The 25,156-nt window shown below is 40.2% G+C and overlaps 1 protein-coding gene across 1 annotated transcript in view; it reads right to left on the bottom strand.

The window, feature by feature from the left end:
- The window catches only part of RAD51C (RAD51 paralog C), a 41,759-nt gene extending 26,132 nt beyond the window's left edge, over positions 1–15,627 (bottom strand). Inside the window, exons 1-4 of the mRNA XM_032429245.1 lie at positions 15,498–15,627; positions 12,733–12,991; positions 11,825–11,991; positions 10,006–10,139 (exon numbers count right to left, since the gene is read on the bottom strand). Of these exons, the coding sequence (XP_032285136.1) occupies positions 10,006–10,139; positions 11,825–11,991; positions 12,733–12,991; positions 15,498–15,615 (678 nt within the window). The 5' untranslated portion in view covers positions 15,616–15,627. The remainder of the gene's footprint in view (positions 1–10,005; positions 10,140–11,824; positions 11,992–12,732; positions 12,992–15,497) is intronic.
- Positions 15,628–25,156: the final 9,529 nt, after the last annotated feature.

Genomic DNA, 25,156 nt, shown 5'->3' with positions numbered 1-25,156 from the left:
AGAATGGTTATATAGGTACAGAATGGTTGTAAGCGTATTGCTTGTTTACCCTCATGATTGCATGGCTGATTGAAAGCTGTGGCTCACTGCAAGAGTACTACACTGAATATCACTAGCCTAGGAAAAGATCAAAATTCGATGTACAGTTTTTACTGAATACGTATCACTTTTGCACCATTGTAAAATAAAAAAATTTGGGGCACCTGCGTGGCTCAGTGGGTTAAGCATCTGCCTTCGGGTCAGGTCATGATCCCAGGGTCCTGGGATCGAGCCCCGCGTCTGGCTCCCTGCTCAGTGGGGAGCCTGCTTCTCCCTCTCCCTCTGCCACTCCCCCTGCTTGTGCGTGCACTCGCGCGCTCTTTCTCTCTCTGTCAAATAAATAAATAAAATCTTTAAAAATAATAAATAAAATAAAATAAAAATAAAATAAATAAAATAAAAAACTTTTAAGTCGAATCATCCTAAGTCAGAGACTTAGGCAGAGATTGGCAGAATGGATTTTAAAAAATGATCTAACTATAGGCTTTCTGCAAGAGACTCATTTTATTTTATTATTATTTTTTTAAAGATTTATTTATTTATTTATTTGAGAGAGAGAATGAGAGATAGCACGAGAGGGAAGAGGGTCAGAGGGAAGAGGGTCAGAGGGAGAAGCAGACCCCCCACCGAGCAGGGAGCCCAATGCGGGACTCGATCCCGGGACTCCAGGATCATGACCTGAGCCGAAGGCAGTCGCCCAACCAACTGAGCCACCCAGGTGCCCTGCAAGAGACTCATTTTAGATCCAAAGATACAAATAAATGGGGCACCTGGCTGGCTCATTTGGAGGAGCATGCGACAATTGATCTCGGGGTCATGAGTTTGAGCCCCACATTGTGTGTAAATATTACTTAAATAAAACTTAAAAACAAAACAAAGATACAAATAAGAATGAAAGGATGGAAAAAGATATTCCCTGCAAACAGTAACCAGAATAGAGCTGTAGTGGCTATACTAGTATCAGATAAAAGACACTTCAAGAGGGGCGCCTGGGTGGCTCAGTCGTTAAGCGTCTGCCTTCGGCTCAGGTCATGATCCCAGGGTCCTGGGATCGAGCCCCATGTCGGTCTCCCTGCTCTGCGGGAAGCCTGCTTCTCCCTCTCCCACTCCCCCTGCTTGTGTTCCCTCTCTCGCTGTGTCTCTCTCTGTCAAATAAATAAAATCTTTAAAAAAAAAAGTTTTATAAAAAAAAAGACTTCAAGAGAAAACTTGTTACAAGAGACAAAGAAGGGTAAAAATAAATAATTTATATAATATAAAAATTGTATAATAATAAAAGGTTCAGTTCAGCAAGAAGATATAGCAATTATATGCTGTGATGGCAACTGCAGAACCTCCTCCCCAGCTGCTCCCCAGCGTCCTGACTCACCCACCACCTGCCTGCTCACCAATAAAGGTTGACCCATAAAAAGAAAAAAAGAAAGAAAAGAAACAGATATATAAATATATATAAAACGCTCCACTCAACAGCAGAATACACATTCTTCTCAAATGCACATGGAACATTTTCCTGGATAGACCTAGATATTAGGTAACAAAATAAGTCTCAATAAATGTATAAACATGGAATCTTATATAAAGTATCTTCTCTGACCAGAATGTAATGGAATTAGAAACAGACATCAGAAGGAAATTTGGAAAATTCACAAATATGTAGAAATTAAATAAGACACACTTTTTTTTTTTTTTTAAAGTGATTTCTACACCCAACATGGGGCTCACACACGACCCCAAGAGCACTTGGCTGGCTCAGTTGGAAGAGCATGGGACTCTTGATCTTGGGGTCATGAGTTCAAGTCTCACATTGGGTATAGCGATTACTTAAATAAACTTAAAAAAAAAAAAAACACCACCAAAATAACAACAAAAAACTCACAACCCTGAGATCAAGAGTCACATGCTCTATCAACTGAGCCAGCCAGGTAACCCTAAACAACACATTCTTAAATAATGAATGAGTCAAAGACGACATTACAAGGGAAATTAGAAAATACTTAAAAGATGAATGAATATAAAAACACAACATACCAAGTTATAAAATACAGTGTAAGAAGTGCTCCATAGGAAACGTAGAGCTCTAAACAACTATATTTTAAAAGACAGAAGGAAAGGAAGAAAGATCTCAGACCAATATCCAAAACTTGCACCTTAAGGAACTAGAAAAAAGAAGAGCAAACTAAACTCAAAGAAGGCAAAACAAAAGAAGTAATAAAAATTAGGTGGAGGGGCGCCTGGGTGGCTCAGTCGTTAAGTGTCTGCCTTCAGCTCAGGTCATGATCCGAGTCCTGGGATCGAGCCCCGCATCGGGCTCCCTGCTCTGTGGGAAGCCTGCTTCTCCCTCTCCCACTCCCCCTGCTTGTGTTCCCTCTCTTGCTGTGTCTCTCTCTGTCAAATAAATAAATAAAATCTTAAAAAAAAGAAAAAAATAGGTGGAAATAGCGGCGCCTGGGTGGCTCAGTCACTGGGTGTCTGCCTTCGGCTCAGGTCAGGATCCCAGAGTCCTGGGATCAAGTCGCTGGCATTGGACTTCCTGCTCAGCGGGGGCCTGCTTCTCCCTCTCCAGCTCCCTATGCTTGTATTCCCTCTCTTGCTATCTCTCTCTGTCAAATAAATAAATAAAATCTTAAAAAAAAAAATTAGGTGGGGCACTTGGGTGGCTCAGTTGGTTAAGCGACTGCCTTCGGCTCAGGTCATGATCCTGGAGTCCCAGGATCGAGTCCCGCATCGGGCTCCCTGCTCGGCAGGGAGTCTGCTTCTCCCTCTGACCCTCCCCCTCTCATGCTCTCTCTCATTCTCTCAAATAAATAAATAAAATCTTTAAAAAAAAAAAAAAAAATTAGGTGGAAATAATCAAAATAAGACAAGAAAGAAACAACAGGGAAAATGAATGAAATCCAAAGTTGATTCTCTGAAAAGATCAACAAAACTGACAAACCTTTAAACTAAGAAAAAAAGAGAGAAGACTTGGGCGCCTGAGTGGCTCAGTCGGTTAAGCTTCGACTCTTGATTTAGGCTCAGGTCATGATCTCATGGTCGAAGAATCAAGGCCTGTGTTGGGCTCTGGACTCCAGGCTCTGCACTCAACGAGGAGTCTGCTTGAAATTCTCTCTCTCCTCTCCCTCTGCCCCCCACCCTGCTCACACCCACCCTCTCTCTCTTTCTCAATTTTTTTTTTTTTTTTTAAAGAGAGAAGACCCAAATTACTCAAATCCGGAATGAAAATGGGGACATTATACCAACTTTATAGAAATAAAAACAAATATTTGTATGCAAAAAAATTAGATAACCTGGGTAAAATAAACAAATTCACTGAAATACACAAACTATCAAAACTGACTGAAGAACAAACAGAAAATCTGAATGGACCTATAACAATGGAGAGATTGAATCAGTAATCAAAAGCCTTCCAACAACAACAACAAAAAGACCAGGACCAGAGAGCTTCACTGCCGAATTTTTTTTTTTTTTTTAAGCAGACCCAATGTGGGGCTTGAACTCATGACCCTGAGATCAAGAGTCACATGCTGTACTGACTGAGCCAGACAGGCGCCCCTTCATTGGTTAATTTTATAAAACGTTTAAAGAATTTACACCAGGGGTGCCTGGTGGCTCAGTCGGTTAAGTGTCTGCCTTTGGCTCAGGTCATGATCCCAGGGTCCTGGGATAGAGCCTTGAGCCCTACACATCAGGCACCCTGCTTAGCAGGGAGTCTGCTTCTCCCTCTCCCTCCGCTCCTCCCCCTGCTTGTGCACTCTCTCTCTTTCTCAAATAAATAAAAAGAATTTACACCAATTCTTCTCAAACTTTTCCAAAAAATAGAGGAGGGAACACTTCCTAATTCATTCTATGAAGCCAATATACTGATACCAAAGCTAGATAAAGATATCACCAGTAAAAAAAACTACAGACCGGGCGCCTGGGTGGCTCAGTCGTTAAGCGTCTGCCTTCGGCTCAGGTCATGATCCCAGGGTCCTGGGATCGAGTCCCACATCGGCCTCCTGCTTCTCCCTCTCCCACTCCCCCTGCTTGTGTTCCCTCTCTCGCTATGTCTCTTTCTGTCAAAAAAATAAAATCTTAAAAAAAAACAAAACTACAGACCAATTACAGATACAAAAATCCTCAACAAAATACTACCAAATGGAATCCTGCAGCATATTAAAAGGATTTATACAATAGTGTCTGGCCAAAGTAGACTCAATAAATATTTGGTGAATAAATAAATGTGCAAGCCACAAAAAAAAAAAAAAAAGCAGATCTATATTCTCATTTTCTTTTGGTGACTAAAGAAATGCTGGACAATTATTTCAAAATTTATAACCCAGTAATTCACCTAGTGGAAAATATATGAAATATAGTGGTATATTAATTAAATTTAATTGAATTATGTGGCACCTAGTTGGCTCAGTCAGTGCAGCATGTGACTCTTAATCTCAGGGTTGAGTTTGAACCCTATGTTGGGTGTAGAGATCACTTAAAAATAAAACTTTTTTTTTAAAGGATTTATACCATGGTTAAATCTACAGATTCAATATAATCTCTATCAAAATTCCAACTGCATTTTTGCAGAAATAAATAAGACTCCATTCATATGGATCAAATTCAGATGGAATTGCAAGGGGCCCTGAATAGCCAAAACAATCTTGAAAATAACTCATATGTCCCAATTTCAGAACATACTATGAAGCTACTAATCAAAACTGTGTGATACTGGCATAGAACAGACATATACATTAATAGAGTCCAGAAATTAACCCACACATCTATGGTCAACGGATTTGCAACAAGGATGCCAAGCCCATTCAATGGGGAAAGAGTAGTCTTTTCAACAAATGGTGCTGGAACAACCGGATGTCTGCATACAAAATGAAGTTGGACACTTACTTCAGACTGTGTATAAAAAATTAACCCAAGTATTAAAGTTCCAAATAAAAAAGTTAAGCTATTAAACTGGTTGGAGTTCAGGACATGCTACCCCAAAATTTGGCCCCTTGGCATACTGAATATCTTTTTAGCTATTTATTTATTTGAGAGAGACAGTGAGCATGCACATGCATGGGGGAGGGGCAGAGAGAGAGAGAAGCAGATTCCCTAAGTGCAAAGCCCGACAAGGGACTGACACAGGGCTCCATCCTACAACCCTGAGACCAGACACTGAGCCACCCAGGTGCCCTAGCATACTGAATACCTTAAGCAGAAGTTTGAGAAAACAACAGAAGCAGGAAGGTCACTTTGACCTCCTAGTCTCTCTCTTCTTCCCAGAAAGCAGGAGATAAATCTCCTGTGTGAAAGGTACCCTCCCTCTATCAGGAAAAAAGGAGACGCCCTATCACGAGAGACAGGGAATTTAGGGTTGAGAAGGTATATAAACGAACCCTGTTAATTATCTTCCAAATTACTACATAATTTACCACCTCCAGCCCAAACCCCTTTGTCTTATCAATTCTTCACAAATTTACTGTTTTTGCCTAAAAGATATAAAAGCTTCCTGTTCTAGTCACTTCTTTGGGTTTTTATTGTCTTGTAGAAGGCTCCCATGTATATATAAAAGTTCAGTAAAATGTGTGTGCTTTTCTCCTGTTACTCTCCCTGTCAGTTTAATTTTCAGATCCAGCCAGAGACCGTAAGAGGGTTGAGGAAAACTTTTTCCTCCCCTATAAAATCTTAGAAGTAAATTTTCATGATATTGGATTTAGCAAAGAAAAAGAGTGAGAGTGAGAGTGAGAGAGAGAGAGAGAGAGGTGTGCCTGGGTGGCTCAGTAGGTTAAGCATCTGCCTTCAGCTCAGCTCATGATTCCAGGGTCTTGGGATTGAGTCCCGTATCGGGCTCCCTGCTCAATGGAGAACCTGCTTCTCCCTCTGCCTGCCACTCCCCCTGCTTGTGCCCTCTCAAATAAATAAAATCTTAAAAAAAAAAAATAAAAAAGACAGCACGCATGAGCAGGGGAGGGGCACAGGGAGAGAGAAAATCTTTTTTTTTTTTAATTAAAAATTTTTTTTTAGATTTTATTTATTTATTTGAGAGAGAGAGACAGATAGTGAGAGAGAGTACAAGTGGGGAGGAGAGGGAGAAGCAGGTTCCCTGCAGAGCAAGGAGCCCGATGCGCTCGATCCCAGGACCCTGGGACCATGACCTGAGCCAAAGGCAGATGCCCAACCAACTGAGCCACCCAGGTGCCCTGGAGAGAGAAAATCTTAAGCAGGCTCCATGCCCAGCGAAGAGCCTGACGTGGGGCTCAATCTCACAACCCTGAGATCATGACCTGAGTCAAAATCAAGAGTCAGATACTTAACCAACTGAGCCACCCAGGCGCCCCTTGGCAATGACTTCTCATACATAACACCAAAAACATAAGCAACAACAACCAAAGGATAATTGGACTTCACCAAAATTTAACACTTTTGTGTATCAAAGGGCACTGTCAAGAAAATGAAAGGAAAATTCACGGAACAGAGAAAGGGTATTCATAGGAAAACAAATAACCTTTGGAAAGATAAATGGGCCCTTTGGAGAACAGGTGGGAGATTTGATAGTTTTGTGAAAATGTCTATCTTGATGAAAGTTCCACATGAACTGAGAACATATATTCTGTTGTTGGATGAAGTAGTCTATAGATATCCATTATATCCAATTGTTTGGTGGTGTTGAGTTCATCTACATTCTTACTGGTTTTGTCTGCTGGATCTGTCCATTTCTATTAGCTGCTAAAGACTCCAAATATAGCAAAATCATCTACTTCTCCTTGCAGTTCTCAGTTTTTGCTTCATGAAGTTTGATGCTCTGTTGTGAGGCACATACATGTTAGGAATTGTTACATCTTTTTGCAGAACTGACCTTTTTATCATTACGTAATGTCCCTCTTTATCCCTGATAACTTTCCTTGGTCTGACACCTGCTCTCTAAAATAAATATAGCTACTCTTGCTTTCTTTTGATTAGTGTTTTTTTTTTTTTTTAAGATTTTATTTATTCATTTGACAGAGAGAGAGAGACAGCGAGAGCAGGAACACAAGCAGGGGGAGTGGGAGAGGGAGAAGCAGGCTTCCCGCCGAGCAGGGAGCCCGATGTGGGGCTCGATCCCAGACCTGAGCCGAAGGCAGACACTCAACGACTGAGCCACCCAGGCACCCTCTTTTGATTAGTGTTAACATGGTAGATCTTTCTCTGATCATTTACTTTTAATCTACAGGTATCTTTATATCTAAAGTGGGTGTTTTTTTTTAAGATTTTTTTTTTTAAAGTAATCTCTACCCCTAACATGGGGCTTGAACACACAACCCTGACATCAAGAGTTGCACACTTGGGCACCTGAGTGGCTCAGTTGGTTAAGCATCTGACTCTTGATTCTGGTTCAGGTCATGATCTCAGGGTTGTGAGATCAAGCCCCACATTGGGCCCTGGGCGTGGAGCCTGCTTAAGATATTCTTTCTCGGGCGCCTGGGTGGCTCAGTTGGTTAAGCGACTGCCTTCGGCTCAGGTCATGATCCTGGAGTCCCGGGATCGAGTCCCGCATCAGGCTCCTGCTCAGCAGGGAGTCTGCTTCTCCCTCTGACCCTCCTCCCTCTCATGCTCTCTGTCTCTCATTCTCTCTCTCGCAAATAAATAAAATCTTTAAAAAAAAAAAATTAAAAAAAAAAAAAAAAGATATTCTTTCTCCCTCTGCTCCTTCACACTTGCACTCTCTCTCTCTCTAAAAAAGAAGAATCGCACGCTTCACTGACTGAGCCAGCCAGGCACCCTTAAAGTGGGTTTCTTGTAGTCAACATATAGTTCAGTCTTGTTTTTTGATCCACTGGTACAACCTTTTTGAAGGGCAATTTGTGTTAAAAAAAAATTATTGACACCTGTTAAAATAGTAAGGAAGACTTTATACAAGAAGATAGCAATATCCTTTTTGATGGGTTTTGTAATAGGGAAGAGATATTGGGCTTAACCCCAAATACAACAAGGACAAGTGGGGATTTATAGCCAAGGAACAGGGTGAGTGTCAGTGAATAGAAAATTATTAGGAGGAGACATCAATGGTAGGATTCTTGGTAACGTGACCTAACAGAATTCTTGCTATATAGGCAGGTCAAAGACATAACATTGAAAGTGGGGAATGAGGAACTTGAGATATCAAGGGTGATCAGAAATTAGACGTGGGAGATTCTCTCTAAACTAATTTACAGGATTCTTTACTACTGTACCCCTATGTTCACAGCAGCACTATTCACAGTAATGAACTGGATTGGTCAGACCAAAGACAGGATGTGGGTGAAGGTCGAGGCATATTCAAAAAGGCTCAGAGGAGGCTGACTAAAGTTTGGTCAGAGAGTCTCTGTCATGTGTAATATTTATCAAAATTAAATATGCACATACTCTTTAATATAATTCTAATACTTAGAATTTATCCCATAAACAGGGGCACCTGGGTGGCTCAGTTGGTTAAGCATTTGACTTCAGCTCAGATCATGATCTCAGGTCCTTGGTTTCAGCTCAGGACCTGATCTCAGGGTCATGAAATTGAGCCCCCCAGGTCGGGCTCTGCCCTCAGCACAAAGTCTGCTTTCTCTACCTCGGGACGCCTGGGTGGCTCAGTCAGTTAAGCATGTGCCCTCAGCTCAGATCATGATCTCAGGTCCTGGGATGGAGCCGTAATCCATGCTCAGCAGGGAGTCCACTTCTCCTCTCGCTCTGCTCCTCCCCCAGCTCATGCTCGCTTTCTCTTTCTCTCTCAAATAAATAAAATCTTAAAAAAAAAAAATTTATCCCATAAACACACTTACAAATGTACCCCAAGATGATATGTGTAAGGATTATCTCCAAACCACTGTTAATAATAGCATCTAAAAGACCACCAATAAGAGAATTAGTTAAATAAATTAAGGTACTTAGTCTTTTCCCAATTTTTTTTATGTAGAATACACAGAACATTCATCTTGTATAGCTGAAATTCTATTCCCATTAAACAATAACTGCCCATTTTCCCCTTCCCCCCTCAGGCCCTTGTAACCACCATTCTATTTTATGTCTGAGTCTGACTACTCTTCACACCTCACGTAAGTAGAATCATACAGTATGTCTTTTTTTGACTGGCTTATTTCACTTAACATAATGTCCTCAAGATTCATCCAAGTTGTAGCATATGTCAGAAATTCTTTCCTTTTTAAGGATGAATAATATTACATTGTATGTGTATACCACATTTTGCTCATCTATTCATTCATCAGTGGACACTTGGGTTGCTTCCACATTTTAGGTAATATGAATAATGCTGCTATGAACACAGGTTTACAAATATCTCTTCAAGACCCTGCTTTCAATTCTTTTGGTGATAAACACAGAAGTGGAATTGGTGGGTCATAGGGTAATTCTATTTTCAATTTTTTGAGGAACCACCATATGGTTTTTTGAGGCAACTGTACCATTTTACATTCCCACCAACAGCAAAAGCACCTTCTTAAAATGAAATAGTACGTAGCTGAAAAAAAAAGAATGAGGTTTATCCACATGTGGTGATAGAGATATGCAAAACACTAAGCAAAAATGGAAGGTGCAACACCATTATTACAGTATTACCCCACTAGCAAATATTAAAAATGGGTAGATAGATATTGCAACATGTATAAAAAATTTTTTGAGAAGACACACAAGAAATAGTGGTCAACTTTAGGGAGAAGTACTAGGAAGCAGTAGAAGGGAAGTTGTATTTTTCATTTTATACCTTTCTAAAGAGATTGTTAGAAGCTATTCTACCATTACTGGAGGCAGAACCTCCTTCTATATCATTTCAATTTCTTACTTTGGGCATAAATTACATATGTATATATGCTAAATATGTGTAAATATAAGCAAATTGTAGGACAAGGAAAAAAGAAATTTTTGAACAGGCTTATGATACTATACTATTTACTTATTTTTCATGCTAATCAAACACCGCCAAAGACATTCCAAAGGTTAGCTGTATTTCAGTAGTTTGAGGCATACCTTTGAGTGTTCTGAAAGGAAGTCTGGAAGGAGATAAACTTGTGCCAATAGCTCTGTGTAGTCACGACAACGAAAATAGTAAATATGGGAAAGAATATTTTCAAGAGTGAAATCCTCCAAAGCTTTTGGGTGCTCTAGAATAAAACAAAACCATCTTAAAATAAAATAATTAGTTTTACTTGTTTTGATATATTGGCGATTGTAGGAAAACAATACCTTTGAATAACAAAATTCTTCGCTTTAATTGAAAGATAACAAAATTGTAACAAAATTACTATAAACTGTCATTGCATGATTCCTGACGTCTTATTTTCACCTTTTGAACTATTTCCTTACATGCTAGGCTATCTAGAAATTGTTTATACATATATACAACTAGAGTTTTAATGCCCGCCTTTTCATATTTCTAGTTATTGGCTTCCATTGAATAGAAGTAACATAATGGAATTTCTCTTGTTTTTCTCTTTCATAGGACTGCAAATTAAGAGTTAAAAGGAAAAATGTTCAAAAGAAGCATCTTTTTTCCCTTATGGTAACTTTTTTCCTTTATTATTGTAGCATAATTTGATATTTAAGTAGAAACAACGTAAGATTCTCCTTAGATTATATTTTTTTTAAAAACCACTTTTGGGGGGGGGTGCCTGGGTGGCTCAGTTGGTTAAGCGTCTGCCTTCCGCTCAGGTCATGACCCCAGGATCTTGGCAAAGAGTCCTGCATCGGGCTCCCTGCTCAGCGGGTAGTCTGTTTCTCCCTCTCCCTCCACCCCTCCCCACCACTGGTGCTCTCTCTCTCTCTCAAAAAAAATAAATAAAATCTTAAAAAAAAAAAAAATTAAAAGAACCACTAGTACTCATATGAAAATTAAAATATCCAGCTATTACACTCATTTAAAGGGAATACAAGCATCTTATGAAAAGTATTGTTTTCTTCAATTATTAAAGAATAAGGGGGGCGCCTGGGTGGCTCAGTCGTTAAGCGTCTGCCTTCAGCTCAGGTCAGGATCCCAGGATCCTGGGATCAAGCCCCGCATTGGGCTCCTCGATCTGCGGGAAGCCTGCTTCTCCCTCTCCCATTCCCCCTGCTTGTGTTCCCTCTCTCGCTATGTATCTGTCAAACAAATAAATAAAATCTTAAAAAAAAAAAAATGAGGACTGCACATCCAAAAAATAAACTAGAACAGTCAAACCAGAAACCATTTGATTTAAAAGTAATTAAAAGGGCAAGAACTTGAATACCTTTAAGTATTTAAATTGAAATTACCTTTATATGTTTTCTTAAAAAATCAAACAATATTTCTACTTGACAAAAATAAAACTTAACACAGTCATGAACTCAATTACATTCTACTCAGAGCCCCCTAAGGTCAATAGGCTTAATGTTCTAAATATTTCCAACATGGTTTTTCAAAGCTACCTTCCTTTGGTGGAGCACCTAGGTGACTCAGTCAGCAGGGCATCTGTGTTCAGCTCAGGTCAAGATGCCAGGGTCCGGGGATCCAGGCCCCACCTCTGGCTCCCTGCTCAGCTGGGAGTCTTCTTCTCCCTCTCCTTCTGCCCCTCCCCCACTCATGCTTGTTCTCGCTCTCTCTCTCTCAAATAGATAAAATCTTAAAAAAGAAAGAAGTGAGGGCCATAAAAGAAGAAAAGGCCAGTCTAGGTTGTGGCATTTCTAAGTCTAAAAGAAAGATCTGAGAGTTTAACACTAGGATGCTGTCAAGTCATTAAGCTTCATGTTCTAAATGGTTTCTTGCTGAGGCTTGAGACGTACAAATGCTAATTACTTTTATTATAGAGAAAAAGAGGATTACTTGCTAACTTACCCTCTCCCATATGTGTTCCTGCTATAAGGTGAAGGTGCTGAATGCACGCAGTAGCAAGGTCTACTACTCTATCAACCATAAAACTTCCTTCAGTATCAATAAAAACTGCTTCACCTTCCACTCCTCCAAAACATTCTGGTATCTGCACATCTACTGCCAACTGCATACTGTCAAGAGAAAGCTGAATGACCAAATCATCATAATCATCTAAGGCAGTGTTTTTCAAACTCCACATTACCACCCATTAGGTACCACCATTAGGCAACAGAGATGGCTAACTTTCTGCTCCAAATATATATGAATCAACTGATATTTGGATTAGGGGGAGGGTATACCCATAAAACCATGATTAAGGACTTTTTAGTGGTTTTTAGGCCTCTGGGAATGAAACCCTTTCTTATACTAAACCTACCTTCAAATATATTCCCAGGAATTAATTCTATAATAAAACAGAAGAGGGCGCCTAGGTGGCTCAGTCGTTAAGCATCTGCCCTCGGCTCAGGTCATGATCCCAGCGTCCTGGGATCAAGTCCCGTGTCAGGCTCCCCTCCCTCTGCCTCTGCCTGCCTCTCTGCCTACTTGTGCTCTATCTCTCTGTCAAATAAAATCTTTAAAAAATGAAATAAAATAAAACAGAATATTACATGTTTACCCTAATGATCACATTACAATGTTGCAAAAGAAACATTTTTGGATACCAAAATAATTATATCAATTTAAAGATGGGGTACTGAAGTAACACAAATAGTAAACTGATTTTTGTTTGATGTGCATGCATACACACACAAAAAATTAAGAGCACATACATCCTTTTTTGGTCTCCTGAATGTAGACCCATAGCACCATATTCTATTACTTACATAAAATGTCATTAAGCCTACACTTAAGAAGGGAACATTTTACTTTACCATAATTGTGTTTTTCCAATACCCGGTACACCACAAATTTCTGTTGTTTTAGTTAAGGGTATTCCACCCCCAAGAATATTATCTAGTGCTGAACAGAAGGTAATTATGAAGCTCTGGGTGTGCTCCTGCTCAAGAAGTTCCAGTGCTGTACACTTCTTGCCTGACTCAGCTGTAGCAGCATATTTTGGTTTACTTGTGAGACATTCTCTTCTTATAATTTGCAGAGTTTCCAAGGCTTCCTCTTTAGATATCCCAACTTCTGAAAGTAAAAAAAGAAAAAGGAAAAAACAACAAAACCCAAACCGTGATTTTAGAAATTTAAAAGTCTTAACATGCTATTGGGTTGTCTTCATTAATTTTAATTTTTAGATAATAAGAGTGATGCCAAGAGTAAAGAAACACAAAAACAGGGACGCCTGGGTGGCTCAGTCGGTTGAGTGTCTGCCTTCGGCTCAGATCATGATCCCAGGGTCCTGGGATCGTGCCCCGCATTGGGCTCCCTGCTCCGCGGGAAGCCTGCTTCTCCCTCTGTCTCTGCTCTCTTTCTCAAATAAATAAATAAAATCTTAAAAAAAAAAAACAAAAAACAGAAACATAAAAATAAAATATAACATTCCATTAACTATTGAATTTTTCAAGTTAATAAAGGCATTCATCTTTGTTTTCTTAGTCTTTACATACTTAAAAGATTTATTTATTACCTCAAAAGCAGAATCCAGAAACCTAAACCTCTAAAGCATTTGAGTACCTACAAGAGTATCTCAGGAGGTAGAAATTAAAATGTACAGGCAGTCAGTCCTTTTACTATCCCTTTTGGTTTTATGAAATCATAGTTATCTTGATCTAATAAGGCATCTAAATTATTTTTCAGGGGCGCCTGGGTGGTTCAGTTGTTATGCGTCTACCTTCAGCTCAGGTCATGATCCCAGAATCCTGGGATAGAGTCCGCATCAGGCTCCCTGCTCCACTGGAGGCCGGCTTCTCCCTCTCCCACTCCCCCTGCTTGTGTTCCTGCTCTCGCTATCTCTCTCTCTCTCTGTCAAATAAATAAATAAAATCTTAAAAAAAAAATTATTTTTCAGAAGAGAATGAAAATGACCTCTAACCGCCTAAAACAAGATTTAACTTTAAGAAGTTTGTGCATGTATTATTCATAATAAAAACTTCTCATAGAAACACTACCATAAAAAATTCATGTATCACTCCAAAATCTTTAATGAGAACAATTATTTGATGCACAAATATTTTAAACAATACACTTATGCTTCCTCAACTATATAATTTCATTCTTATCAGACAATATGGCTTGAGAAGAGAAAATGGCAATTACAAAACAAGCTGCTAATGAAAGGAATAATGAAAGGTGAGGGTGACATCACTTATGAGTTTGATAGGTCAGTGCCTGATTTGCTTAGGATATGAATACAAATTTGGCACTAATAAAAGACAATAGGGTGATAAAGAAATGAAAATCCTATTTAAAAAGCCTGAATTCTGGAGTCAGATTTCTTGGGTTTGTAAACCCTGACTGAACCACTATTATTAAGTTACTTAGTATGGGCGAATTACTTTTTTTTTTCTCAGATCTTTTTTTCTGTAAAACGGGAATGAGACATGTTGAACAGCTGGGTAGAATACCGAGGCCGTCCAAAACGCTCAGTAATTGTTAGCTACCATTATCATGCAGATTCTCTCATTTCTTTACTGCAGAACCAACTTGTTGAAAGAAAAAATAAAAACCATCAAACTTTGGGAGACAGGGGTGCCTGGGTGGCTCAGTGGATTAAGCGGCTGCCTTCTGCTCAGGTCGTGATCCCAGAGTCCTGGGATCAAGCCCCGTATCTGACTCCCTGCTTCTCCCTCTCCCTCTGCAGTTCCTCCTGCTTGTCCTCTCTCAAACAAATAAAATCCTTAAACCAACAAACAAAAACGTTGGGAAACCGTACGCAGTGTAAGATTTAAAACAGTTAACACTGGGTCTACAACATTTATTCTTGAGGGGTGAGTTGAAACCTCCTTATTTTCCATTTGTTAAGGGCAAGGACTTAAAATTTTGTTCTATCTCACGAGTAGTTCTGAGCATACCCTCGTGTAACATGCACAGTGAGACCGCAGACAGCTTCATTTTTGTATACCGCATGATGATACAGTGGTTCCCACCAATGTATAATCTACAGTGTTCTGGAATGAGAGGTTTGGGGTTTCTTGTTTTGTTTTTCCAGCGAATTACAGAAGAGAAGCAGTATCTTCTTTCTGTTGCTTTCTCCACGTGCTGGAGATTCTGCTCCCTTTCTCACCTAGTGTCTCTAGTCCTATCACGAATCCTCCATTTCTCAAACATAATCCCTTGCCCCTTGGATTTTGGAACAGCTAAAACTAGACCAGCTGTCTGGGTACCAATCCTGGCTCCGCAATTTCCTAACCCAGTCATCATGAAAAGTTACTTAACCTCCCCAAGCATCTGTTCCTTCATCATATTGGACATAATAATCCACGTTAACAGGGTTCTTTTGAGTAATAGATAATCCCCAAGAGGATTCAGCAGGCACGGGTAGAGAAAGCAATTAGTAAACGTTTTCAGGACCACAGCTCTAACCGTTCACACCCTGTTTAACTGGAGTCAAGGAGCGGTTTCACGTTGCAAATGCAGCCTTGGGCGGAGGAAACTGGCGGAGACAGGGTGGAAACCTGAAGGCGGAAGAACCGAGATGGAGGCGGCACCGACGGCGGTCTGTGTGCTTCAACTTGCCGCCCGGAGTCGTTACCTTTGCTGAGCTCGGACGGTTTCATCTCTAGGAGTTCCTCAGCTGTCTGGAAACCTGCAGACACCAGCTTCACCCGCACCGCTGGGGACAGCGGGAAACTCACTAAGTCGCGCTGCATTTCAAAGCCGGACGCCTACGCAGAGTAGCTACACCCCAGCCTCAACTCCGCACGCCCGCGCGCGCGCCGTGTGACGTCAGACGTAAGGCGGAAGGGGCGGGGTCTCTGGCCTGACTGCACGCGGCCTCGGGCTTGGCCCTTCTGAGGAGGATTTGTATTTTCTCCGTAACTGCACGATTTCTGTTGTGATTCTTACAAATCCCTTTTAGGGTTTCCCCATCAAACATACATCCTGGCAGTAAAAAGATGGGTGGAGACCGCAAGATGGAGAGCCAGGCCTTACACACCACATCTCCACACCTCAGCCCTGGCCTGTTGGGTGGAACCTCAAGGTTATTAATAGGAATGATCTACCCCCAAGTGGGGGTAACGCACACACTAGCCACTTACCGGCTTGGGGTATGAGGCAGTCATATAAGGATTAATCGGTGTCTCCATTATAGGGTTCCAGTTTTCTACCTTTTCTCGTCGGGTATCCCCCTTGCCTTCCCCCTTTGCCTTTCCCGCCCTCACCCTCGGCCTCGCCCGCGCGAGGAATTGTGGGCCAGCCCCCCACCGCCACCGGGAGCGCTAGGCGCCCGATCCTCGCATCCACCCACGCCTTCCCCGCGAGTCCCGTCTGAAGCATGGTGGTTTCTGAAACCGTTGGTTCACGGCCTGCCTAACTTAAGAAGTAGCTGGAAAAGTAAGCAAGTAATGTCCCCGTAGTGGGCTGGGCGTGGGCTCCCGTCCTGAGAGGGAGTAATTGGGCTACGCAAGAGCTCCTGCTCTGGTAGAGTTGAGAAGGGACCCCTTCTAAAATGGAGAACTTTGAGGGAATTGAGGCGGTTTGGAAGGTGGGTTACGAAGTCTTTCTTTGCCTAAGTGAATGTGATTTCTTTAGGGCAGTAACTTGTTCACTACATTTGTTAAGATTCTTAGCCTTGAATTTTTCCCCCTAGCTTAAAGGAACTCCCTAAATATTGCAAATCAGAGCCCTTTAAGTACGTAAGATCTAAGGAAGGAAACATATGTTGAGCACTTTAGCAAATCCCACACATTTCAAATGCTCACAACCGTACCAGGAGGAAAACGAGGACACAGAAGCTTAGAGCATAGTTTTCTTCAAAACAGAATTAAAACCTAGTACCCTTTCTTCTACCCCGAGCTACCTCCAAATTGAGAGCCCCTTTTGGATGGGGTTTCGGGGGTAGAATTCGAGAAATGTTTGTCCCCCATTTGGTACGACAGGGAAAGTCTGGTAGGACTGGTCAAAATGTGGATTGTTTGCCACTCAATACCTTGTTTAACTACTGGTATGAGTCACATCTGGGCACACAGTGGGTATTACATAAATGTCCGCGGGGAGAATTCATGCTTACAAAATAACCAGGGTCTTGGGTGAAGAAGAGATGGTGTTAACATATTCAACGACAGTGCTTTACTTGGTTTGCTCAAACTCAATGGAATCAGTCGTGTTTAGAACTTTGTTTCATTGGCTGTAGAGACTTACGAAAGTAGTTGACTCTATCTGTAGTCATACAATTATGTGTTATTAACATCTTATTCTGAGCCTTGAGTTATCTATAATTATTGTTTTCACATCATTCTTCAGATTTCTTTAATATGGTTTGCTCCATAGTCAGGCTTTCAAACTAGGATCCAGGTTTATGAGGCCAGGCACCAAGAACTGAACAAAACTGTGGGATTTTTATGGAAGATACACCTTCCTATGGTGTCAGATTCGCTCAGTTTTTTTTTTTTTTTTAGAGAGGGAAGAATTGAATGATTTAACTGGTAAGCTATTTAAAATATTTTATGTTAAGTAAACATTAACATACTGTAAAGTAAAAAGCAAACATAAAAAATAAATTTCCGAATAAACATAAGAATTTGAAGAAAGATCCAGTTTAAACTGGATACTTCAATAGTCTCCCAAAGCCTCCTAGGAATTTTTTTTTTTTTTCCGTTGCAATTTGGGGTTACTTGATGAAAAAGTTTGAGAAGCACTGCTATGGACAAATGAGCATGAGCCTTGAAGTCATACAAATTTGGGTTTGTATCACATCTCTGGAAATTACCAACTGTAAGCCTTGCAGCAAGTTACTCAGTTTCCTCACCTGCAAGTAAAAGATAATAATTCATGGGATTATTGGAAAGATCAAATTAACAAGTATAAAGGTTTTAGTACAGAAAAGGTACATAATTTTAGTTTATCCATTTAAAAATACTCTAGATGTGTCTTCAGTTGAATAAAGCTTTATTAAACACCTAGCTCAGTAGAGTGTTAATGCTGAGACGTTTTTTAAGTGCCTACAATTGTAAAGTGCCAAAGGAAAGTGCTTTTACATATTTCATTTAACTTGATGCTTGCAATAATCTGTGAATAGTTTACTTGGGTTCCCGTTTAAAATTAAGATTAGATCATTTAAGCAAGATTAAATATTTATTAAGTGCCAGTTATGTGCATGGTTACAGGGCAAATGACAGAATTTCTGCCGTTGTGGAGCCTATCAATCAGGATCATTATTGAGCATTTCTGGCTTTCATTGCTATCTAGATATGATACTAAGGGTAGGAATGAGCTATTTCTGCCAATATCTGTAGTTAATCTAAGTACTCAAGTAAACTGGTCTATTTTCTAGAGATATGGGAGAGGAGTAATCTGAATATTTCTGTTATAGCTGAGGAGAAATTCATTTTCTTTTAACCTAAAAATATAGAACTTCTAAAAATGGTGAGCTTGAATGTTCAAGTGGATTTGGGAATGGAGAGAGAAATGAGTGCTGTTTCGACTAAGAAAAAACTTTGAATCAAGGCTTAGCTTTAAAGGTGGTTATGATAAAACTTAAAGCCTCAAACACAAATATTTGGAGTATCAATATCAGTTGTACAAAGCCTTATACATAGTAGGAGCTCAGTATTTATTTGTTGTCCACAAACTCTTGAAATCTCATTTCTGTGATGCCACCACACTCCTGATTTCCTTCATATCCATCTGGCTTTTCTGTCTCCCTAGGAAGCTCATCTTCCAGAACCTGGCCCTGAAATGTTACAGTTCTTTTAAGACCCCATAGCTGACCTTTTGCTGACTATTCTGTTCTCTCTTCTCTTGTTCTCTCATTCTCTCGCTCTCTCTGCTATCTCATTCACAGTTCAGTGACTATATGCCAGTGATTCTTTTTTTTTCTTAATTTTTAAGAAAGATTTTATTTAAGAGAGAGAGAAAGCACGAGCGGGGAGAGGGGCAGAAGGAGAGGGAGAGGGACAAGCAGACTCCCCATTAAAAGCAGAGCCCAAGGAAGGGCGTGATCCCAGGACCCTGAGATCATGAGAGATTACGACCTCCGCGGAAGTCAGACATTTAACAGACTGAGCCACCCAGGCACCCCGATTCTTAAATTTGTATTTCTAGCCCTGCCCTGTTCTCTCACCTCCAGATGCAAGTATCTGATTGCGTACTGGACAGTGCAAAGGTCTCCAACTCAGCCTATCTTTTTTTTTTTAAGATTTTATTTATTTATTTGAGAGAGAGCACATGAGTGTGGGGGAGGGGCAGAGGGAGAAGGAGAAACAGACTACCGGATGAGCAGGGAGGTGGAGCTCGATTCCAGGACCCTGGGATCATGACCTGAGCTGAAAGCAAATGTTTAACCAACTGAGCCACTCAAGTGCCCCTCCAACTCAGCCTATCTCAAACCTAACTTAAGGTCACCTGGGTGGCTCAGTCAGTTAAGCATGTGCCTTCGGCCCAGGTCATGATCCTAAGCCCGCATCAGTCTCCCTGCTCAGTGGGAAGTCTGCTTCTCCCTCTGCACCCCACTCAAATAAATAAATAAAATATTTTAAAAATATATTTTAAACCTAACTCATTATTTTCTTCAGCCCACTCCCAAAACCTTGTCTTCTTCCTGTATTCCCTGCCTCCATGAATTGAATATCCATCCTTCCATGTGCACAGACTAGAAACCTAGGAATCATTCTCAACACCTTCCCTTTTCACTCCCCATGTTCAATGCATACACAGATCCTACCAATTTTCTCTTTAACATATCTTGATTCTGTTCATGCCTCCTCCTCTAGGCCAAGCTCCTACCATTTTGCTTGTAGGTACTCTATGCTTTTAGCTGGTCTCTCTGCATCTTCTCTTCTCCCCTCTAGTCTGTTCTCCCATGCTACAGCCAGAATGTTCTTTCTACAGTACAGTTTTATATTTCAGCTCGTGTCACTTCCTATTTTGTTCTTTACAGACCAAATTTCTTAGTAAGACTCAAGTCTCCCTTTTAAGGCTCTCACAGCACCAAATGCCTCTGTGTGATTATTTACGTAACATATGTCTCCCTGACTAGATGGAAAACTTCAGTATAGCAGGATCATGTGGATTTTACTCCCTGTTGTTTTTTTAGAGCCCCTAGCCCAGTGTATGGGTTTAGTAGGTGCTCAGTAAATATTTGTTAAAAGAATAGATGATTGACCTGCACCTCTCTCCCTATATTTTTCTATTTTGTACTTTAAATATGGTAAAAAATATAAACTTGTAGGAAGTATATAGTTGTAGAAAACAAAATATAGAAAATATAAAGAAGGAAATAAAACTGGTTCATAAATTTTCTATTTAATTTACAGATAATAATGTTAACATTTTGGTTTATTTTAATCTTTCTATAAGTTCATATATTTATCTTACCTATTGTGGTCAAATTGTGAAGAAATTTGTATATCTTTTGTTTTTCACTTAATATTTTGTCAGAAGCTTTCTTCCATGTAATTACAAATTATTTGAAAATTAAACTTAGTGGTTGCATACGTTCTGTCCTGAAGCCCATCTTTCTAATCTGGCTTATGACTGTATAGTTGAATTATTTCCACTTTTTTTTTTTCTCTGATGAAATAGCATTTTCTCTCTCTCTCAATACATTTCTGGAAGTAGAATTCCTGGGTCAGAGAGTATACACATTTTCATTTTGATCATACTGCCAAATGTTTGTACCACTTGTACTCCTACTAACAGCATGTGAGGGCTGGTTTTCCCACCTCCACTCCAACACTGGCCTTCGGAGTCTTTAAATGTTTTTTTTTTCCCCTTTGTTATTGAGGTATAATTGATTTTAACTGGTTATTATCCTTTATTACTAGAGAGGTTAAAATTTTTTTCATATAGTTTCATTGGGCAAATGTACCTTATTGTAATTATCTCATATCCTTTGCTCACTTTTAATTTGTAAAAATGGTAAAATACACATAACATGAAATTTTTTTAAGTATACAGTTCAATAGTGTTAATTATCTTCACAATGTTGTGCAACTGATCTCCAGAACTCTTTTATCTTGCAAACCTGAAACTATACCCATTAAACAGCAACTCCTCATTTCCCCTTCCCTCAGCCACTGGCAACCACCTTTCTACTTTCTGTTTTTCTGTTTGACTACTCTTGATACCTTACAGAAGTGGAATCATGTAGTATTTGTCTTTTTGTGACTGGTTTATTTCACTTAACATAATGTCCTGAAGGTTTATCCATGTTGTGGCATGTGTCAGTTTCCTCCCTTTTTAAGTCTGAATAATAATCAATTGTATGTATGTACCACATTTTGTTTATCCATTCATCTGTGGATAGACACTTGGGTTGCTTCCACCTCTTGGCTATTGTGAATAATGGTGCTATGAACATCTGTACATTCTTTCCCACTTTATAACTGAGGTACTTTAGGGGCACCTGGGTGGCTCAGTTGGTTAAGCATCTGCCTTTGGCTGAGGTCATGATCCCAGAGTCCTGGGATCGAGTCCCATGTCAGGCTCCCTGCTCTGCGGAAAGCCTGCTTCTCCCTCTCCCTCTGCTGCTCCCCCTGCTTGTGTTCTCTCTCTGTCAAATACATGAAATCTTGAAAAAATAAAATAAAATATGTATTTGTAACAGGTCTGTGTTTTTTTAATTATCAGAAACAACAACTAATATTTAGTTGTGCTTAGTATAGGCCAAGTATTCTGTTCAGCTTTGACATAAAACCCATACTTTTATTCCATATGCTGCCTATCCTCTCTGATATGCATATTGTATTATACAGGCTATCTGCCTAATCTGTATATTGCAAATGTCTTCCCACTCTGTCATTTGTATTTAAACTTTGAGGTTTTCTACTTTGTTGATGTTTGTTGTATGCAAATGTAGTCAAAGTTTGTATTTAGTTCTGACTTTGGTAGCATGCTTAGAAAGTATTTTCTTTGGAGTGCCTGGCTGGCTCAGTTGGAAGAGCATGTAACTCTCAATCCCAAGGTCATGAGTTTGAGCCCCATATTGGGTGTAGAGATTACTTACATAAATAAATAAGAAAAAAAAAGACTTTTTGTCAAAATTATAAACATAATTACCTGGGTTTTTTTCTACATATGGTTTATGATTTAATTTGGATATTTTAACCTGTTTTTTTTTAAGGTAAAGTAGGAGGAAGTAATATTTTCCTTCTTTCAGTGGTGAGCCAATTTTCTATGCACTCTTTATGAGTTAATCAGTCTTTGTCCCCACCTATATGATATGCTACTTCTATCATATACTTTTATGTACTTAGGTACATAAAACCTATTTAGTTATTGTGTATGTTATTTTAATATCCTACTAGATCCAGTTCATAAAGATGTTATAATTTGCATTTTTGTTCATGGGATTAATCTGTGAGGTTACATTGTCTGGTTTTGGCAATAGTAAGACGTACTAAAAAGCTTCTTCACTTTTTCTGTGTTAACTTATGTTATTATTTAACAAACACATGTATTTCCTTGTATTTTTCCAATCAGAGAAATGTGGCTCTCCTCAGAGGATACTACGGTTTGCAGGGCTCCTGTGAGGATTATAGCACTACTGTCTTTCTTAACCTCGGGCTACAAGAAAGTGAGGGAAGGTCACCTTTTTGCCTTAAGGCAGACTGTCTCAGATGGATGTTTTGATAAGTAGACCAATAACAATGAAGTTCTTGTGAAATATTGGAACTAGCTTTGTGAAGAGTACGGGTGGTTTAAGAGCTATGTGTTTCTGGCTTAAGAAAGCACTGCTAGGGGCACCTGGGTGGCTCAACTGGTTAAGCGTCTGCGTTCGGCTCAGGTCATGATCCTAGGATCCTGGGATCTAGTCCCACATCACATCTGGCCCCTTGCTCAGTGGGGAGCCTGCTTCTCCCTCTACCCCTCCCCGCTGCTTGTGATCTCTCTCATGCTCTTTCTCTAATAAATAAATTTAAAAAGAAAGAAAGAAAGCACTAGTAGTCACAAATCTGAGAATGGCAGTTTGAATTTAAGAGTTGCTGGTGGTGGGGCGCCTGGGTGGCTCAGTTGTTAAGCATCTGCCTTCAGCTCAGGTCATGATCCCAGGGTCCTGGGATGGAGCCCCGCATCAGGCTCTCTGCTCTGCGGGAAGCCTGCTTCTCCCTCTCCCACTCCCCCTGCTTGTGTTCCCTCACTCGCTGTGTCTTTCTCTGTCAAATAAAGAAATACAAATAAATAAATATTTAAAAAAAAAAAAAGGACACCTAGGGGTGCCTTGGTGGCTCAGTTGGTTAAGCGTCTGCCTTCCGCTTGGATCATGATCCCAGGATCTTGGGATAGAGTCCTGCATAGGGCTCCCTGCTCAGCGGGGAGTCTGCTTCTCCCTCTCCCTCTACCCCTCCCCACCACTTGTGCTCTCTCTCTCTCTCTCTCAAAAAAAATAAAGAAAATCTTTAAAAAAATAAAAACCACTAGTACTCATGTGAAAATTAAAATATTCAGCTATTACACTCATTGAAAGGGAATACAAGCACCTTATGAAAAGTATTTTTTTTTAATTATTAAAGAATGAGGGGGCACCTGGGTGGCTCAGTCTTTAAGCATCTGCCTTTGGCTCAGGTCATGATCCCAAGGTCCTGGAATTGAGCCCCGCATCGGGCTCCCATGCTCAGCGGGAAGCCTTCTTCCTCTCCCACTCCCCCTGCTTGTGTTCCCTCTCTTGCTGTGTCTCTGTCAAATAAAGAAATAAAATCTTAAAAACAAAAGAAAACAAAACAAAACAAAACTGGGGCGCCTGTGTGGCTCAGTCGTTAAGCTTCTGCCTTCAGCTCAGGTCATGATCCCAGCGTCCTGGGATCAAGCCCCACATCGGCCTCCCTGCTCCAGGGGAAACCTGCTTCTCCCTCTCCTACTCTCCCTGCTTGTGTTGCCTCTCTCACTGTCTCTCTCTCTGTCAAATAAATAAATAAAAATCTTTAAAAAAAAAAAGTTCCGTATTTAAAAAAAAACAAAAGAGTTGTTTGGTGGTAACAGTAGTCTAGTTCATAGACAGCACCTTTTCCCCTTATATGAGTGGTTCCTGCCAGATTTCAAGGTATCTTAACTTCAATTTCACAAATAAAATAGATATTTTGTGTATAGATTAGACCATATATACATATATATGTTTATGTGTGTGTATGGATATATATACATATATACATATATATTATATAGTAGTTCTTTGGGGAGAAAAATCTATAAAAATCAAACTGGTTGCTGTCAAAAGGTCAGATTTGAGGAGTAGTTGCAGCTCACATCACAAGAATCTCCTCCCCACTCTGCCCCAGTATTTTTTCTCTCCATCTCTCTTCGTCTGTTCTTTAATAAGATTTTTAAAAACAGCATTATTTTAAAGATATAAAACTCTGAAAAAAAAAGATATGAACCTCTGGCTAATTGTTTTGGCAGAGAATGCCAGAGGAGTCCTGTAAAATAAGAAGATTTGAGAAATAAGGTGATTCTGGTGTGATCTTGGAGACACAACTGAAGAACAGTTGGAACTTGGAAACTCCAACTTTAATTTACAGTGAAGAAAGGATAGGGTTAAGACTAGTAATAATTATATGTGGGTATGGAATATTGGAATTAATAACCATTGCCTGATACTGGATTTGCTCTTTCTGAAGAGTCTAATATGAGTCAAGGAGGGCTGGGCAGTTTCTTGTAGGATGGAGTCTCCAGTAGTCTTGTTCTGGATTTCAGAGACACCCATGAAAAAGAAATGGATGACGGCTTGTAGTATAGAATACAGGGGAGTTGGCACGGGGGGAGGGGCGGGGTTCAGGATACTTAGAAACACAATTTATTGATGCCTGGGAAGGGAGACATTCTGGTCAGCGTGGCAGTTTCCAGTTGTGTGGACCATCGTCACACTCCAGCTCTGCAAACCCCTGGGACTTCCCCAAACGTCTGTGTAGGAAGGGGGCGCTGCGTGAGCTTTTCCCTAGGTAGGTTGCCTCCGAATTAGAACTAGTGTTTATACAACAGCTTTTTCAAGTAAGGGTGATGATTTGCTGTATATATATATATATATATATTTTAAGATTTTATTTATTTATTTGACAGAGAGAGAGAGAGAGAGAGAGACAGCGAGAGAGGGAACACAAGCAGGGGGAGCGGGAGAGGGAGAAGCAGGCTTCCTGCTGAGCAGAGAGCCCGATGCGGGGCTCCATCCCAGGACCCTGGGATCATGACCTGAGCCGAAGGCAGACGCTTAACGACTGAGCCACCCAGGTGCTCCGACTTGCTGTATATTTGAAAGAG

The sequence above is a fragment of the Phoca vitulina genome, unplaced genomic scaffold, assembly GCF_004348235.1.
Source record: "Phoca vitulina isolate PV1807 unplaced genomic scaffold, GSC_HSeal_1.0 scaffold40, whole genome shotgun sequence".
Lineage (NCBI taxonomy): Eukaryota > Metazoa > Chordata > Mammalia > Carnivora > Phocidae > Phoca > Phoca vitulina.
The sequence above is the reverse complement of the archived record's forward strand: the minus strand, read 5'-3'. Positions and strand labels throughout refer to the sequence as shown.